Source organism: Anas platyrhynchos, chromosome 21 (genome assembly GCF_047663525.1).
Source record: "Anas platyrhynchos isolate ZD024472 breed Pekin duck chromosome 21, IASCAAS_PekinDuck_T2T, whole genome shotgun sequence".
Lineage (NCBI taxonomy): Eukaryota > Metazoa > Chordata > Aves > Anseriformes > Anatidae > Anas > Anas platyrhynchos.
The window spans coordinates 18,432,722-18,450,678 of record NC_092607.1 but is presented as its reverse complement, the minus strand read 5'-3'; the positions used below and the strand labels follow the sequence as shown (position 1 = coordinate 18,450,678).

General features: G+C 50.0%; 2 protein-coding genes across 3 annotated transcripts in view; both read left to right on the top strand.

Annotated features, from left to right (window-relative positions):
• The window catches only part of SLC35C2 (solute carrier family 35 member C2), a 66,983-nt gene extending 52,084 nt beyond the window's left edge, over positions 1-14,899 (top strand). The window contains exon 10 of the transcript XR_011804359.1: positions 14,760-14,899. The gene's annotated coding sequence lies outside the window, so the exon portion shown is untranslated. The remainder of the gene's footprint in view (positions 1-14,759) is intronic.
• Positions 14,900-15,456: 557 nt separating this feature from the next.
• The window catches only part of CDH22 (cadherin 22), a 49,697-nt gene continuing 47,196 nt past the window's right edge, over positions 15,457-17,957 (top strand). For both annotated transcript variants that reach the window (XM_005025596.6, XM_072026261.1), the window contains exon 1: positions 15,457-15,681. In XM_005025596.6, coding sequence (XP_005025653.2) covers positions 15,457-15,681 — 225 coding nt within the window. The remainder of the gene's footprint in view (positions 15,682-17,957) is intronic.

Genomic DNA, 17,957 nt, shown 5'->3' with positions numbered 1-17,957 from the left:
GATCCTGCCTGTTCACGTGTATGCATATTTCTCCTTGGCTCTATTCTTTCACATGCACTTTGTCCATTTGCTTTTCTGTCTTCCCCATTGCTACTGTAATGTCTTTCTCTTTCTCCCTTTGTTCCCTGGGCTGCTTTGCTGCTTCTCACCTCACCATGTCCTTCTTTATTTCTTTTGATAATAATAACATTAGAACCTACATACAAGGCCTCAAGGTCCCTGCTTTGTGCAGACACATCAGGAAAGACCCTTCAAAGCCTGTGTGCTGGAGAGAGCAGATTCCCATAGTCTCACTGTTGCCAGGACTGTCAGAGGCAAAGGGTTTGATTGTGAAATTCGACCTGTGCAAAACCCCACGCCGTGTCCTGTGTCCATCCTGGAATGTCAGAAGTGAAGATGCAGGTCTCCTGTTTGATGGAGTTCAACATTAAAGCACTGAACCCTTATGCCTGTTTGATGAATTGGCCAATTAATCTCCCTTTATCGCTTGTACTGAGCAGAGCAGTTGTTCCCAGAGCTTCCATTTTGTTCCTTTCTCGTTGCAACGTTGGTTTGGTAGTGACATAAAACTGAAGCTACTTGTGGATTCTGTTCTAATCTGCTGTGTTCACATGTGTTGAGCTTTCAGAAATGTTCACCTTTTCAATTGCAATTTGCACATTTGGCCTCTGCTAAGAGCTGATACTTCAATGGGATGCTGAGGTCTGGCAGACGGAAAGCAGCATTTCTAGTGACACACTGTGGCTGTCTTGTTTTGTATATGTGGTGCCCACTATACTTCCTCTACAGAAACGTCCTATGTGACTGCTGGATGTTGGTTTACAGTCTGCAAATACAATACTGGAAAGAGTGTAGGAGGAATCAAATTTTATTTTTCACCTGACAAAGTTGTCAGAGTTCCTTGCAGAGGGAAGGCTAGTGCTGTATCTGTTTTGCTGAATCATAACCAGAAACCCAAGGTATTCCTGTTGATTTCTCAGAAGTAATGGCTCTGCTCAGCTAGTCCATCATGATATATCAATGATTTAGACTTAAGCTAGGAAACAACTCTGAAATCAGGAAACAGCACGTCACTCTTCTCCTTTCTTTGGGCAAGTGGCTCAGCCAGCCTGAACACTCTTCAAATGAGAAACTTGGTCTCCCTTCCGAACCACAGGGCCTGGGCCATGATGTCACTTGCTGATGTAGTGGCATTGGTAACTCTGCATGGGTCCTAGGCCTGAAGGTTTCAGGAATCTGGAGTAGGAGCATGTATGCCAGTGCTGGCAGCAGACAGCAAAGCAGGCTGCTTCCAGAGCAGGTGGCCAAGACCTCTTGATGAGGTCTCTAGTCCATCCCAGGCTCATCAACCTGTGAGAAGGGAGCTGGTGATTTGCCTTTCTCCAGTTGCTGTTGCTGACCTTAGATCTGTCTGTGGCAATTAGAACTCCCATCAGCTCTGTGCTGCTGTGCACCTGACTGCAGCTGTCTGAGAGCCCCCTAACTGCTGAGGGCGGAGGGAGGAGAGTGATTCCTCGCTAGACAAGGCATGCTGGTGGAAAAAGACTGGTGGGTCTGTAAAGGTGAAGTCTTTGTACCTGGAAGTGCTGACAGGGCTGTTCTGGAGTGGCTGCCTCTCCATGGGTCTGTGTCCCTTTGGCCTTGGCCAGGAGCTGCATGCAATGAGGAGAGCAAAAGGTGTCATTCTGTTTGGAGGGGCACGTGCAAAGTGTGGTGGAGCAGGGGAACCTTAGTGTTCCTGCCAGTGTAGGTAGGGCATGCTCCCCAGGCAGACTATCTGGAAATGGAGTGGGCTCTTGTAACCTGTTGTGGGGTTTACTGGTGTGTTTTGGAAGCACCAGGATCTTCCCTTGCTTAGGGGGAAGCAAGAGGCTGAGCAGTTCTCACCCTATGTGCAGGGAAAGGCAGTGGGGCTGGTGTGCCTGTCTTCAAACTGTCCTCTTGCTCCCGCTCTGTGAACTCTCCTTCTCTTGCTAGTTAATATTAGTATTCAGTTTGTGGAACGGGCTATGCAATTAACAAAAAGGTACAGTCATTCATTCTGACTGGAGGACTCATGGGATCAGATGTACTGGGGATAGGAAGCGGAAGCTTTCTGCTGGGAAAGAATGTCACAGCACAGCGGACACAGAAATGAAAAGCTATTAATAATGATCCCGGAACTTCACTTCCATCAGCTGTTTATTTAAAGGTGCTCCGTATTCAAAGCCTCCTGATTTATGTGGGCAATAACACTCACAGTCCTGGGATCACTTTTTTAAGCAAGGCTAATGGGGTGAAACCATCATACTGCGACAGTAGAGATCAAGCTGGGAAAATGATACGGGAGAGAAAAATAAACTATTGCCTAGATTATCCAGGAGCTACGCTGGGCTGGGAGTCAGTGTGAGCTCCCTGCTCTTCCAGCATTTATCAAGGCTTTTATTTCCTTTTTTTTTTTTTCCCCTTGTTCTTTGTGAACAGAATTTATTGGGCATGGAAGGATATAAAAATTTGATTTTACTGGACAGGATGCTAAAAGCTTCTGGTTTTGCATTAGTGTGAATTTTTTGTTTATTTATTTTGTGTGTGTGTCTGTAGCGTGACCATGTTTTCCTTCCTGACTCAGCCTCATGCCTGTGGGACTGGTTTCTCCAGGGAAAGGACTTTTGTCATTTCTGTTTGTTGCCTGCAGTTGTTTTCGCAGTGGTGATATTGGGGCACCTCTGCCTTTGTCTGTGTGCCTGGAAGAGAGGAGAGGAAAAGTCCAGGGCTGTGGCAGTGTTGGGCAGGCCGGTTCCCACGCACTCTCTCTTCTCTAGGATGCTAGGGCTGCGTGAATGCTGGGCCAGTGCTGACCTGGCCAATGGATTTGGCATAACCTCCTGATGTTTCCATCTTCTTGCAGCAGAGAAGTGGAGTTATGGGTGCAAGCAGGGCTGGGGTGGGGAGTGGAATACAAGAGGGAGCTGGGTCAGTCTTTTCTAAATCTGGCAAGTGAGCTTTTGGGGGCCACTAGGTGGTTTTACTAGCTCCCTCCGAACATTTGGCAGCATGCAGGAGTGCCAAATGTCATCCATCCAGAGTGTACGTGACCTTGTGGTATCTGCATGGCAGTGAACAGCCTTTGGCTAACCTTGCCTCTTTTTCCTGGGGAAGTGAAATAGCACTTACCCTGCAGCTGATGGTACTCTGGAAAGGGTCTTACTCCAAGTGGTGCACATCCTCAGAAGCTGGTAGTGGTGTTGTAATTAAGAGAATGAAGCAATGATTCCAAGTAAATAATACATCTATCATTAATGATTAAATGCAAAATTTAGCCTATTGCTGTTGTCTGTATGTTGCTTACACGGAGGTAGTAACCTTTTAGTCTGTCACAGATTGGAGAAAGCCTTTATTTACCGGTGAGCAGTGTGTTGTGAGGATTGCCTACTTAGAGACCTGGCCCATTTGCTCCAGCTTGTAGGTCTCCAACAAGAGGGTCAAATTTCTTCTAGCTGTGTTTTTGAGGGTGAGGTGGGCTTTGCTTTGAATGAGTCCTGGGTGGCAACTCAGAGCCCCTTTGGAGTCTGTGAGGCTCTCGTGGCCCTTGTTGGGAACACCTTGTTACTGGCCTGATTCCGCTTGAAGTGCAACCTGAGGATCTCAGAGGGCTCCAGCTGGTCTGTGGTGGGCAACTGTGGTGGCTCAGTTCCCACTGGAACTCCTCCTCCTCCTTGGAGAAGCCAACTCTCAGATTTACTTTTCCAGTCCTGATAGCTAATATGTGCTTCTCATGTATTAGACTCAGCTACCAGGGTTATCTGCTAACTGCGGTGGATTTTTCTGAGCAATGCTGTGTCTTAACAAAACATATTTGCTTCCTGTTTGGGGTATAACACTGAACAATGCTCAGCTTCAGGTTCCTGAACTTCTGTGGTACTAAGATTCCTTCTCTTTCCCCATTGTGGTTTATCATTAATTTCTGGAGAGAAAAAAAAAGTTTAGGCCTAGAGCTGCCTCTTCAACATATAAGCAAAGCCTTTGTTTAGGCAAGACAGCACTGCTCAGGTGGTGGTGGTTTGATGGCAATGACAGCGCGGTTTGGAGTGACCCATGGTGGTGTGGTGCTGTCAGCCCAGCCGAGCGTGGAAGTTCCAGGGGCAGGTCTGGTAGATCAGGACGCTGAGGAGTGCAGCTGCAGAGCAGTGGATTTTGGCAAGTTATTGTTGCAGAAACAATTTTCTTATCTGTTCTACTATCTTGTTTCTAATTCTTATTTAATGAGCTCCTCTGAAAATAAGAGAAGCATTAGAACAGTTTTCTTAAGTGTGAAAGATCAGGCTGAAATTGGCGTTGAAGAGACTAATTACTCTCATTCTTCCACCTTCCTGACAGCTGTTTACTGCTGCAGAGCGTGTCCTGAGGTGCTGAGGAAGTCCCTTGCATCTTCACAGGCTGCTTTTGGCCGGAGGTACCAGCAACAGAACGTCAGTGTCTGCTTCTGATTTAGGCTGTGTATGACTTAATTGTCCTGTTTTACTGTCAGAAAGCACTGTTAAAGGCGCAGGTGTGAGACCTGTGGTGCAAATCCCCCAAGCCTTGTTCTGCTTTTCACTGCCCTTGTTCTCTCCCTGTGACTTCCTGACTTCAATGTGGATGCTATGATGACCATGGTCTTATCTTAGAAAGGGCAACATGCTGCTGAAGGAAGAGACTTCCCTTGTCTCATACACACTAGAAAGAGAGATCACATCTATCATAAAGACAGAGTTTTTCAGGGACAAAATTACCAAAAGCATGAAAATATATAGGGAAGAAGAATGCTGAGCAGCAAGACCTTCCCAAGAGTGATGGGTACCTGCCATAGTTTTATTTAACCAGAGTATTGAGTCTGAGCCTGACCTCGGACCCCAAGCAGTAAATTGAAGGAAGTTGCTTTGAACCCTTCTGGCTCAATAATACCCACTTGTTATTCACCATAGGAATTTGGGGAGACTTGCAGGGGAGGTAGAAAGTTGCAGACAAGAAAGCTGTGAACATCTTCAATTTTCCATTTAAGCACACAGTATTGAGTGATAAATAATTCATACATCTGCCAAACATTTGATTAAAAGAACCCAATTCCTTCCACATTTTTCAAAGTCTAAGAATTCCATTCTGTGTCTTTTATTTTAATCTGTCCTTTAACTCCTATCCAGATGCCCACTTGTCTGGGCTGTCAGCCTTGATTCCACTCACCCTGCTTCAGGCAGTCCAGTGCTTGCACTGTTACTTTCTCATCACTTCTGCTGGCTTACAGGTGCTGAAGAAGTGGCAGTAAGTGGGGTGTAGTGATGCTGACAGAAAGCACTCTCGCCTGAGGTGAGGGAAGTGAAGGTGGTTTCTACATGTCTTTGGACTGTGCTTGGGAGATCAGCTCTGGTGGTGGCAATAGAGGTTTGTGTCTGTTCTTTGCCATGTTGTATGGGAGCACTGCTGGCTCCTCATGAAGTGCAGTGGGTCATAAAAGATGGGAATGCAAGCTCTGACTCTGTACAGGTCATTTGTTGGGGATAAATTTCAGATGTGGCTAAGATCCAAATCCTAAAGTCAAAGACCTGTGCTGACCTCTGAAGCTTTCTGCCCATGGTGGAACGTAGTCCACTCCAGCAGCTGTCACAGAGATGCTGCCAGTGGCTGCAGATGTTTTCCCTGTAGCTTCCACCACTCCTCCTTGGTCTGTGGAGGCAAAGGATTTCTGATGCCCTTTCTGCCTTTGGTGGCATGCCTAGGGAAGGGATGTGCAGGAAGTGTGGTGGCTGAGTTGATGTCCAGTGCTACAGGCAGGCATTGCAGGATCAGCAATGTCACCTTGTCTTGCACAGCTAGGGATGGTGTCTCCTTGTACTCCCTTTCTTTCAGCTACACTTGGGTGATAACGCCAATGCCAATTTGGCACTTGCTGTCAGTTGCTGTTTGGCCAGTCCCCTGGCTCATTGCTGTCCTTCACAAGTTTCTTGCAATAGCCTTGGCTAGTATATAATCTCCTGTCTTTTATGGATTTTGCTTCCTACATGGGCCCCCTTGGCATTTTCTGGCAGATCATGATTGAACTCATTGCTTGTTTTTCACTTTCAATCTTTGTCAGATTCGGGCTTGTGGCAATGGGACATGTCTTTTTTTTTTTTTTTTTTTTTTTTTTTTTTTTTTTTTAGTGGGTGTTTGTTTTTGTGTTTACCCTCTTGGTTTTGTCTGCACTCAGCCCTTGAGAACTGATTCTTCTGCAGCCTCTGCTAGTGATTCTGCTCCACCAGCCTCTGAGAACCTGAACAGATATCTTGTGTTTCCTTTCCTTTCTGCAGCAAATCAGTGGGTCCTAGCCACACAGCTTTGCTATGCAAAGAGTAGTTGTGCCTTGTCATAGCTGAGAGCTCAAGTGCTTTGTTTTGCTTTTTTGTTAGTACTTCAGGCAGTTTGTCAGGTTCACAGGAAAGAGTGCCTGGCCTGTGATTCCCTGAATCATCCTTTGGGATCAGCCTTCTCTCTCCCATTGGATCAGAGATACACGGTGCTTGGCAGGGTGGCAGCAGCAGCAGTGTGCGCTGCATGTGTTTTGCTCTATGCCAATGCATGTGTGTTATACCAACAACAGCCAGCTGTGCTGGTGCTGATGGGTGCTCCCTGAGCTGCTGTATGCTCAGGCTTTAGGACTGCATTGAACTGACAGAGGGATGTGGAGGCAGGTGGGGCTGAGTTGTTGCTCTGGTGTTAGAGGCTGCTGGAGCTGGCTGGGGATTTTTGAGATGGGGGAGAACTCCTCTCTGGGAAGTGGGAGGGAAACGCCCCTGACTGCTCTCTTTGGAACCTGTGCTAGGTGTTGTGTGTGTGACTGCAGCAAGCAGGATCCCGAGGGGAGTGGTGGGAAGGTCCAGGGAGTGGGGGGATTGGTGGGGGTTAGCAGAGCTGTGTGTAACAGGCAGTGCAAGCACTTGCAGCACCCGTGCTGAACCCGGCACAGGGAGCGCCTGCTGTGCTCTAGGGCTTTGGGGGCAGTGGCTGCCGTTCCTGGGGCCAGGCAGTTTCTAGGCTCTGGATGTGGACAGCAATACTCTCTGGTACTATGGTTACTCCCATCCAACCTGCCTCCTTGGCAGCCACAGGCAGAGCTTTTGCATGCTCAGCTGGGACAGCAATTTATTTTGGAGACTGACTGCTCTGCCTGGTTAGTCAGAGCTGGCTCTGGCTGGCTCCTTGCCCTTGGGAACTGGTGGGTGCAGCTTGCTCTGCCCAGTGTGGCAGCTGGGCTGCGGGCACGTTGGACACAGAGCTGCTCCATGCCTTCTTTGCATTCTTGGCTTAGAGGTGGTTTCTCTCAGGCCTGGGCAGAGCAAATTGTATATGTAGTCAGGGCAACAGGAAGTTGTCTTTGCTTTCTCCTCCTCTGAGTTTGTTTTTAAAGGCAAATTAAAAGCATTGTATTCACGTAGACAAGGCATGAAAATTCCGTTTTGGAAAAGAATTGCTGCAGAGCGAGACCGTTATGGCTATAAAACCCTCTTCCCTAAGGCAGACTTTGAGATTTTCTTTGCAATTAAAATTTCTTTGAAACTTGGACCAAAGAAGATGTAGAGGAAAAAATCTCCTGAACTTTGAAAATACTTTTTTTTTTTTTTTCCCGAAGACTGCTTGCATGAGAGCAAGCATTTAACAAATACTGTTCCTCCCAGTGTGTCTGATAGCAGAAAGTGACTGAGCATGAGAAGTCAAAAGGTCATGAATAGGTCCTGCTTTGACAGTTGCTGCACCATTTTATTGGAATTTCAAAAGGCAGCATCAAAGGGGACAATAATTAAAGCAACTTAAAAAGAAGGGAGAAAGTGGATGTTTAGTCATACAGTCCTGAGCATTGTGTAAGTAGAAATTCCTCTGGAAAAAGAGCTTTACCTGGACTGTGAGCAAGTTCACCTGAGAAGAAAAGCAGAGGAAGAAGTCCCCTAGGAGAATAATTCCAAGGAAACAGAAGGAGGAAGCGAAGAGATTTACTTCAAGAACAAGCACAGCTAAGTTTTCACTTAGTATAATGGACTTTCTTCCCTGTTGTCAAAGCTGTGGCTAGGGTGACATTATATCATTATCTGCCCATTTCACGTGCTCTGGATCAGGACAGAAGACTTGCTGAAAGGCAGCTTGCTATCAAACATTGCTTTGCACAGTCCGGACCTGCACATGGGATAAGTTTATCTGATAACTGTGGTTACAAAGGCCTTTTGCTGTGTAAGCAGAAATAAAAGTAATTTAAATATCCTCTTTCAAAAGCCTCTACAGTTACAGTTTTGAATCTCTTGGCCACTTATCTTCAGCATTTTTACTCAGTGCCATCCAGATCAATATCTCCAGCCATTTCTATATTACTTGATTGGTAAATGTGTTGAGATTATGGAAAGGGCACCGAATTAGAGTGTTCCTTGTGCATGAATTTCAGCAGAGGAGATGCTATGGGGGGGGTTCCAGAGCTTGCAGTGGTGGCAACCTGTTTAGCCTACAGTTGCTCTCCATGGTACCACGTTATTGAGACATGATGTCCAGCTTTGTTTCACCAAAGTATTGAACCTTAAGTGCTGTGTCACTGATGGGATCTGCTATGGAACAGGAACTTCCAGTGCAGTGGATATGATCATAACCACTCCTGATGTGAGTGGATGTTCTGCGCCTTTTCTGTCCCTAGTGTTGATATCACTTATGGAATTTGTGATGCAAAATAATGTATTCCAGCCAAAAACACTTATCGTGGCTGTAATGGTGCAGAGGGAATGGTGGTGATGTTGGTCCATATTGTATTAAATCTGCAGAGCTGGTAGGGCTGAAAATCTTTATATCTCTAAATCTCTAGGGCTGAAGCTGATGTGTGCTGTGACTATTCTGTTGTCCAGCCTAAAGGGGTACTCTTAAAATGCTTCTTGGATGCTAGGAAGGAGCTGTGGGCACATAGATGGGTGCTTGGGCATGGTGCAGTGGTCAACAGTGGCTGTGGTACCGAGGTGCATTATTATCAGATAATAGTGGTGCAGTGTGGGGGATGACAGACACTTGTATAAATTTTTGATGTGTGTCCATGTGGCCTGCTCTGGAGTTGACAGAATCACGTCTGGCAAGACTGCCTCCACCTTCTCTGGGTTTTAAAGAGAAGTTCATAAAAGTTTTGTTTTATTTTTTTTTTAATGCCTCATCTTGTCTTACAATATCCAGTAGAGAAAGTGAGCTCCAGAGAGCCCAAGTTCATGTCTTAGCCCTAGGCCTGGAGATTATGAACCATCTTAAAGCTTTGTAGCAGCCTTGCTGTGCTTGTATTGCCTCCGTGCATCAGATAGTGGAAGTGTGCACTAGCCAGCCTATTCCTTTTCCCAGGAAAGGGAGCATTAAGTGGATTTGAATCCTGTTTAACAGGAGGAGACGCAGTTACACGCTGTGTGCTGCACTGCAGGCAGTATGAGAAAAGAATTTGCTGGTACAGTAATTGCAGGCTTTTTGCTGTCCCGTATCCCGGAGAATTGTCTGAGACTGGACTGGCATGCCACCCATGCTCAAGGTGTGAGGCAGGTGGGGCTCCATGTGGCCAGGGATGCTGACTCTGAGCTGGCACTAGTTTGGCCCAAGAGCTGTTGTGCTTGTGCTTGCAGGAGGCCTCAGCTCTTCCCTCGTGGCTGAAATAGCTGGTGAGCCTGTGTGGTGCTGGGCTCCCTGCTCTCTGGCGTCGTTGCTGTGTGCAGGAGATGGCAGAGCTGCCCTTCAGGCTGGCCTGCTAAGCTCCTGGGTAAAGGCATGTTTGATTCAGGAGGTGCTGGGCAGAGAATGCAGAGGTCTGCTTGGTGCTAGAGGTCTGCCCCCCTCTTTGGAGAGAGTCTCCAGCTGGGCTTGTGTACTTGGGAAAGAAGCTGCCAGTGTGTGAAGCTGTACTCTTCTTGCCACTCCAGTGCTGATGCACATCTGGCTGGTTGCTGGGCAGCCTAGCAGGAACTTTCGTCTCTTTGACTCCTGTCCTGGGTTGTCTGCAAAGGTGCTGTAGTCCTGCCTGCTGGAAGCATCACTGTGAACTGCTGACAAGGCTGTGTTTGTGCTCTATGTCTATCTCCAGCCTCCTCCTTGTGTCTTCCCATGCTCTTCTGTCCACTTTCCCTGTGCGGCAGCTATACTCGGTGCCAAAGCTGATGGAGCAGTGCTAGACCAATGTGGCTTCCTCATGACTGCTGAGGTACTAGCTCCAGACCAGCAAGACTGGGATACAGGAATGCTGCAGCTCTTCCCCAATGCCTTTGTCATTGCCTGCTCTGCCCTTTGGAAGCCAGTGGGGAGCAAAGCGTGAGGAGAAGTTGGCAGCGTAAGAGTCCATAGGCTCCCAGTCTCCAGCAGTGAGGTTGGGTGTCCACATTCCTGTGCTAGAAGCAGCAGCCAGCCGTCCTGCAGGCTGTCCCTGCAGTGCTCTGGTCTGCCCCTTCAGTGTTTGTGGGCTGCCTGGATCTGGGTCGCTGATGCCCTGTTTGAGTGAGTCCAGCCCACGGCTAACTGAGCCTTGAAGGCCATGTCTGTGCTCCAGGGGACTGGGGCTGAGCTGTTGTTTCTGACCAGCCACCTTCCTGCTGCAGCCATTGCTTCCTCATGTCCACCGAAGCTGGCCTGGCACTGGCACAGGCAGGTGATGCTCTGTCACGGGGCGTTGAGAAGCTGAGTGCCTCCAGGCATGCAAAGCTCTCCTGCCTTGCTGCATCCTTCAGAGCTGTTGTTGGACTTTGTGTTTTCTGATGATTGTAAGGGCTTGTCTCAGGAACGATACTGGTCTGTCAGACCTTTCAACATGGCTGCAGGCATGGGGAGTGCTGTGAGCTCCCAGGGCACTTACCTGGCTCCTGGCCAGATTGGCATGCTCTGGGCTAGTGTGGCACCACTCCCCCAGATCTGGGACTGCAGCCGTGTTGAGCAATGTTATAGCACACTGCAGGGCTGTGATGCATCAGACAGTGCTGCTTTCATCTGCTATTGCCTGCCACTGTCTTCCCCTTCCCCTGCCTTCTTTCCCCTGCATCAGGCTGCATTTGTAAAATGAAATAAATATTGACACGGACGGGATGCTATTCAATTTGTCCTGATCACTGGGCTGCGGTGAGTTCTGACAGTGCAGAGTGTAAAACATAAGCTCAGGATGTAATTTCTACTGTCAACATGATGTACAGTACGACTGTGCCAAATACACACCGACAAACTGCACAAGCTCTTGCGGGGAGGAGAGGGGGAGCTGTGCTGATAATTGGGAAGCGGGGATGACAGAGCAGCAGCAGCAGGAGGGAGGGCATCTCAGGGTGGTGCGAGAGCCTAGTTCTTTGCTGCGTGCATGAAAGCCTGCCTGTCACAGCAAGAGCCCAGGCGTGTGGCCTTGCGGGTGCACGCGTGCTATGCACCTGCAGCTGTGGGCTGCTGTCTGCTCAGGATGCTGTGCTGGGGGCTGAGTCTGGCTGCAGCAGCTCCCACTTAGTTATTTATGGCTCTGCTGCTCACGTGTGGCAGCGAGAAGTGGCACCTCCAGCTGTTGGTGAATGTTCTTGAATAGTGTGAGGAAATAAATGCTGTGCTAGTCTTGGTCCCTGTGCTCAGAACTTTCTGTGGTGCTGTGGGGGTACCTTGAATCCTGCTGCAGCAAATACACGAGCAGGGCTTGGAGATCTGGGGTATGTTGCTTCTGGAAGAGCTCTGTGAAGTGACAGTCAGAAGGAAAAGTGTGCATGCTGAGAAGTGGCTCAGTGCTGACCCTAGCTGTGGCCTGAAGCTTTGACAGAAGAGAAATAGGCTGAGAATTTATGGGTGGAGAAGAATCTAGTTTGTGACATTGAGCCTAGCCAAAGATGTGTCTCTGTGTCTGTTTCTAGGTGGCTCTGGGTATCAAGATCTGGAGCATGCATTGGACTGGGTACAATATGGGACCCAAGCGCTTAGGAGGTGCATTGAGAGAGACTGGGATGCACCCATAGGAAGAGCCTGCAAACAGTTCAGCTGAATGTAGCTGAACTTTGGCAATGTGAGACAGCCTCTAGCAAACCACATTAGCTCAGGCATAGCAGTAAGATGAGAAATCTGTTAAATGTAACAAGCGGCATAATGGCTGGGACTCAAAACACAAGGTTGTGGTTCCCACAGCAACGGCAGCCCAGCCCATGCGCGCTCAGCGGGACTCTCCTCTCCATGGCAGTCGCGGCTCAGCAGAGTGCTGAGATGCAACAGGGCTGAGCAAGTTGCCTTGGGAACTGTGGGCCAGCTCCTCTGCCAACTGGGGAGTGGCCCCGCTGGAGCTGTGCTCGCCTACTGCGGCGCCTTTCGCCCTTGCGTACGCTTCTCTGCTTCGCTTTAGTGTGTGCATTCAAATTGCTGCTTTTACTGGTTTATTGACACTGTTTTGGATTTAGTCGCTTCCATTTATGTGTTGTAACTCTGGTGAGGCTGAAAGAAAATGCACGGTGGCTGTGCAGTGCCATCCCTGTATGCATACAGGCCTAGTCTCCATATGGCTTGGGTAGTCAGGTCATGGAGGGGGCTGCGCAGCTTGCGTGGGGAATGGCATGGTGAGAGGAACAGGGGTTGCTCCTACCTCCCTCGCTGAGCCAGCGTTGGTGCTGTTTGCAGGCTAATGTTACTAATTATGCCTGCATTTCACTGTTGTGTTGGCTTTCCTTCAGGTTTGCCACAGGCTCAGGAGGTCTTCAGTGATTGCAGAACTGTTCTGTCTGGTAGCAATTGGCATTGCTGCCCTGTAGGGCTTCTGACAGGGCTTTATGGAGCAGCCTGGATGGCAAGGAGAGGGCCTCATGGCAGGCAGCAGATGTCTACAGCTGGTGACTGCTTCTCCCGAAGGCTCTGATTATGTAGTAGACCTTGAGAACATGGCCAAATGGGCTGTTAAGTTCTGTTTCTGCCATCTGCATTTTTCAGGTACAATGTACTTGTACAGAGACTTTGGACACATCTGGAAGCATTGCCTGCAAAAGTACTGTGGTGTAGCAGGGGCAGAGATGCTGGGTAAGGGCTTCTTTCCAAAGTTATTGTATGCCCTAGATGCTGGCTTGAAGCTCTTGCTCTGGCACGACTTGTGCTATTCAGTTTATTGACATCTCTCACTATCTGGGGAACTCTCTCTAAAATAGCTATAAATTTCCTAGATGTGAGAAATTGGAGAGATACTGTTTGTGGCAGTGATGCTCTGTATCTTGTTTTATGTATCTTCTATATATCCATGCAAGAACGATAAAACAGTTTTGTATGTGTCCTGTTATTGTCATTGTGAATCTCCCGCTCTGAAGTCTGATGCAGGTGGGGCAGCTCTAGAGTGGGGACTTTTGCATCTGTGTTTGATACATGAAAGGTGCAGTTGCTTTACCCTGACAGACTTTACCCTGACAGTGGGATGGAACAAGCCAGTCCATCTGTATACAGACCATCCTACTCCCCTATATGTAGTCTGCCATGTTAAATATTTTGTCATGTTTGATTATAGGGATTTTTGCCTCTATATTGGCAAGTGTAACTGGCCCTTCTGGAGCAGTGGCAAGAACTGCTCCTGCGTGGGGAGTCCTGACTGCAAGTGGGAGCTTTGCCATTGCCAACAACCTTATGTGGTTGGTATGAAGATGTCTTAATAAGAAACTGCCCATCAGGAGAGAGGGGTGGGAAGGAATGTTAGTACTTCTGCGCCATGATTCCTAACAAAGAAATACACTGGAGACTCTGTGCTCCTTGAAGCTTGAAGCACACAGGGCTTGCACGTGTGAGATATGGGCATGTGTGCGCAGAATACAGCATGAGTGTGTTGAGGGAGAACTGGCACGTGTCCACACAAACAAGGCACAAATAGGGACAAAAAGGAGTGACTGTGTACATGAGTGCTCTTAGCTGTGCATGTGAAGTATGAGTGTGAGCCCTTGTGTGTGAATATATCTGCGCTTTGCATGACACGCTACATGTGAGCCGTTAATAGGCAGTGCTGAATGGCGTCAGGCACTTCCTCAGGTCAAATGCCCTGTGCTTCTCAGTGTGTGCCCAGACAGGGAAATGCAAAACAGGTGCAGCTTGTTGGATGCTTTGAGAATTTACCCTGTAGCTGTGGTCACAATAGGGGAATGACAAGTGCAAGGAAGGGCTATTTGCTAGTTTTCCCTGCTCTGAACTGCTAGGACTGTTTAGAGTCATGCAGGGGGCTGTGCAGAGCATGGTCCAGGCAGCTGCCTAGTGGCCCTTCTCTAGGGAGCAGATGCCTACCTACTGCCTCGTGCACGTGGTCCAGGATAGTCCCTCCTCTTTTCCCTCTACTATTTAGAGTAAGAGATGACAGGAGATTCTCTGCAAAAGCAGTGAAAGTGCACATACTTCATGAGCAATTCTGGCTGTGGCTGGTGTTGCAGAGCTCTGGTGGAATCTCAGGAACCTCAGGGTGTTGGTAGAGGGAGGTGGATGCTGCATACCTATCCCCCTCTCCTCATTGAGCTCCCTCTTCCTAGTTGCTTGTCGAATGCAGTTTACGCTTGGCCCCAGGTCTCATGTCACTATCCTTAGTATCTCAAGTGTGGCTTGAAACTTACTGCAGATCCCTTTCTTAAAAAAATGTTTACTGTCAGCCAGGTGCTGATGGTACAGCACTGCTGTGGGGCACCTGGGAGGGTTTTTTTGTTTGTTTATTTTTGGGGGGAGGGGGAAAGGGAGGGCCCTGACCTGAGGGTGCAGGGGCAGTGGAGGGGCACAGAGCCCCGTTCTCACACCAGCACTGACACCTTGGCATTTTCCAGGCTCCTGGGGATGCTGCTGGCTGCCCTTCGCCTCCCTGTGTGAGCCGGCAGAGGATGGAAGCGACTGGCATCAGCTGGGCCAAGGACCCTTCACCAGGTGCTGGGATGTCGCCCCCCTGAAGACGGGAATTACAAATGGGCTCGTGAGCGGAGCGCACAGCACGGGTCCCTGCGTGGCTGGACCCCTCGGGCCACCACGGGACAGGTGGAGGCTGGCCACAGCAGCTCGTCCTCTTAACTCCTCTGGGAAACCTTGTGTGGAAAAGCTGTCCCTTGCGCCTTGTGGATGCTGGTCCTGGGCAGCTGTGCCCCATGCACTGCTGCAGAGCTGCCTGCCTGTGGCGGGGCAGGCAGCAAGCTGCACATGACCCCGCTCCCTGGAAAGGCCACCAGCAGCTGAGCTCGGAGCTGTGCAGCCCTGTCCTTGGGGACAAATGCCAGCTGCCAGACTCTTCTCTGGAGACCCAGGAGCAGCTTGTGAGACAACAGCATTGACTGTTCTCATGCTAGCAGTGGGTTGTCTGGAACGCCTGCAGTTGCAGATGTGACTCTAGCCCACAGTGGAGGGCTCCAGCTGCAGGACGTGGCGTGCAGCAGGGATGGGGATACTCTGCAGTGACTGGTGAGCCCAATGCTGCTGGTGTGGACTTTCCTCCTGAGGATGCCAGTTGCCTGTCCAAAAGCCTCCTAGAGTGCAATGGCAAAGGGTCTGCAGGGCTTCTCGTGGACCATGCTGCTGCTGCTCTGTGCTATCCAGGAGCTGGGGTCCTGGGCTGTGCACACTGCAGCAGAGGGTCCTGGCCTGGGGCAGCCAGGGGACCCTGCGCTGCTGGTCAGTGGACGAGTGAAGCGTGGCTGGGTCTGGAACCAGTTCTTTGTGGTGGAGGAGTACACGGGCACGGAGCCACTGTACGTGGGGAAGGTAAGGTAACCCTATGTGTCCCTGGGGCTGATGAAGCCTGTGCAGAGCAGGGCATGCTGGCAGCATGGTTGAACCTGGTGGGGGTGAGGGGCCCTGCATGAAGGCTGCTCACAGAGGGAGTACCCTAAGGACTGGGTTGGTAGGAGCTCCGGGTGTGCGGCGCTGGGTGTTGTGGGGGCAGTGGGGAAGGCTCAGCCCTGTCTCTGGGAAGGCAGACATGCAGGCTATCCTGGGCCGGTGCAATGGGCAGCTGCTCACACTGCTCCATGCCTTGCGTGGGGGCTGAAGTGCTGCTGGAGCACCAGGAACTTCCAGCCCTGGCAGTTGCTGCAATAGGCACAGCCTTGTCTTCCTGGAGTTGTTCAGTTCCCCATCCTGTAGTCCCTTCAGTATGAGGATGATGTGCTGTTTTTTTTTTTGTTGTTGTTTTGTTTTGTTTTGTTTTTGTTTTTCCTCATTCCTCCCTGAGGCTCCCTGCTGGTCCTGGAAGGACTGTGCTCTGTTGGACCTGCAGGCTGCAGTTGTTTCTGAGCTAACCATCTGAGCAGACTGGGGCTGGCAGAGCAGATGTCCCACTCTAGTTGTGGCATGGAAATCCAGCTCCTGCATGTGGCCAGAGGGAGGTTGTTTCAGGATTGATGCATCTCAGGCTGGCCTGCACAGCGCAGTATGGAGGGTGCTTGGTGCGGATATGCAGGGCTTGGAGGGGCTACGAGGACCAGCACTGGTGATAGAACTTGCCAGGGGTCTGCACATCAGGCCCATGAGTGGGTGCTCCTTAGCACTGCCCAGGGGCTGCACTGTGCTGTCTTGCTGCCCTTGGGGCCGGTCTCACACTTGACTTTGCACAGGTGGTGGCACTGATGACCTTACCTAGGGAGGTGCTGGGAATGTTCAGGCTTGTAATCATCCTGCTCCGCTGTGAGAAGGTGTGATAGCAGGCACTGAGCCGTTCTGGTCTCCCCACCTGGAAAAGACCCGGTTGTCCCTCACCTCTGCCAGGGAGTGACTCTTCATGCTGTTCTGACTCTTGCTGTTGCTCACACACTGCAGAGGGGCATGCTGGCAAACCCAAGGCAGCCTTCGTTGGCAGAATACAGCGCTGTGCAGGGCAGGACTGGATCTGTCATTGGGAACTTGCTACTTGCCTACAGTGACCTCCTGGGGCAGGGGGATGCTGGTTACGGACATGGCATCCTGAGGCTGGAGGAGTCAGGCTGAGAGACCTGGGTCTGTTCAGCCTTGAGAAAAGAAGACTGAGAGGGGATGTTATTAATGTTTACAAATATCTTAAGTGTGGGAGACAGAGGGATTTGGCCAGCCTCTTTTCAGTGGTTTGTGGGGACAGGACAAGGGGCAATGGCCACAAGATAGAGCACAGGAAGTTCTGCACCAACATGTGAAAGAACTTTTTTGCGGTGGGGGTAACGGAGCACTGGGACAGGCTGCCCAGGAAAGTTGTGGAGTCTCCTTCTCTGGAGATACTCAAGGCCCGTCTGGACATCTACCTGGGCAACCTGCTCTAGTGAACTGCTTTGGCAGGGGGGTTGGACACAATGATCTCTTGAGATTCCTTCCAACCCCTATAATTCTGTGAGCCATTCACTTTGGGATTGCTGGGCTTTGTCCTTTTCCAGGAGCTGTGGAGAGGCTGCCGTGTGGTTCTTGGGTGTTTGGAGGACACCCTTTTTATACTGATGAAGGCAGAGCTAGCTGCTGGGACCAGCCCCAGGGGAGAGCTGCTCCTGTGGGGACATGGGCTCTCCCTAAAGGAAAATGCCCAAGAGCTCATGCAGCAGGGCTGTCTGATGGCCTTGGCTGTCTGGTTGTGAGTCTGGAGGAGGCTTGAAAATGGGCTTCTTGGCTATGGGCCAGGTGGAATTTCAGCAGTGATTTGTGTCCATTTCAGCAGACACTCGAAAGCCGCACTCCTCCGCCAGGACGCTCGATGCAGTTACAGTTAATTCACAGCTCCCCTGGGAGGTGACTCGAAGCATCAGGCCCTGTCAAACTCCAGAGGTAGCCTAGCAACAGCCTCATCTCCAAAATGAACCCAGGAACCTAAAACTAACCCATTTTACAGTCTCTTTCACATCATTCAACGCATCACCCACCCCACTCAGAATAAAAACCAAGCTGCACCAAAACCAATTCCCTGTCGATATTGCTCCACAGGGCTGAAAGCAGCCTGGACCAGGCTCTTCCTGCACCTGGGAGAAGCTGTGGTGCCTGCCTGGGGAGGCTGGGGCTGGGAGCCCCCAGCCCTCTGGCTGAGC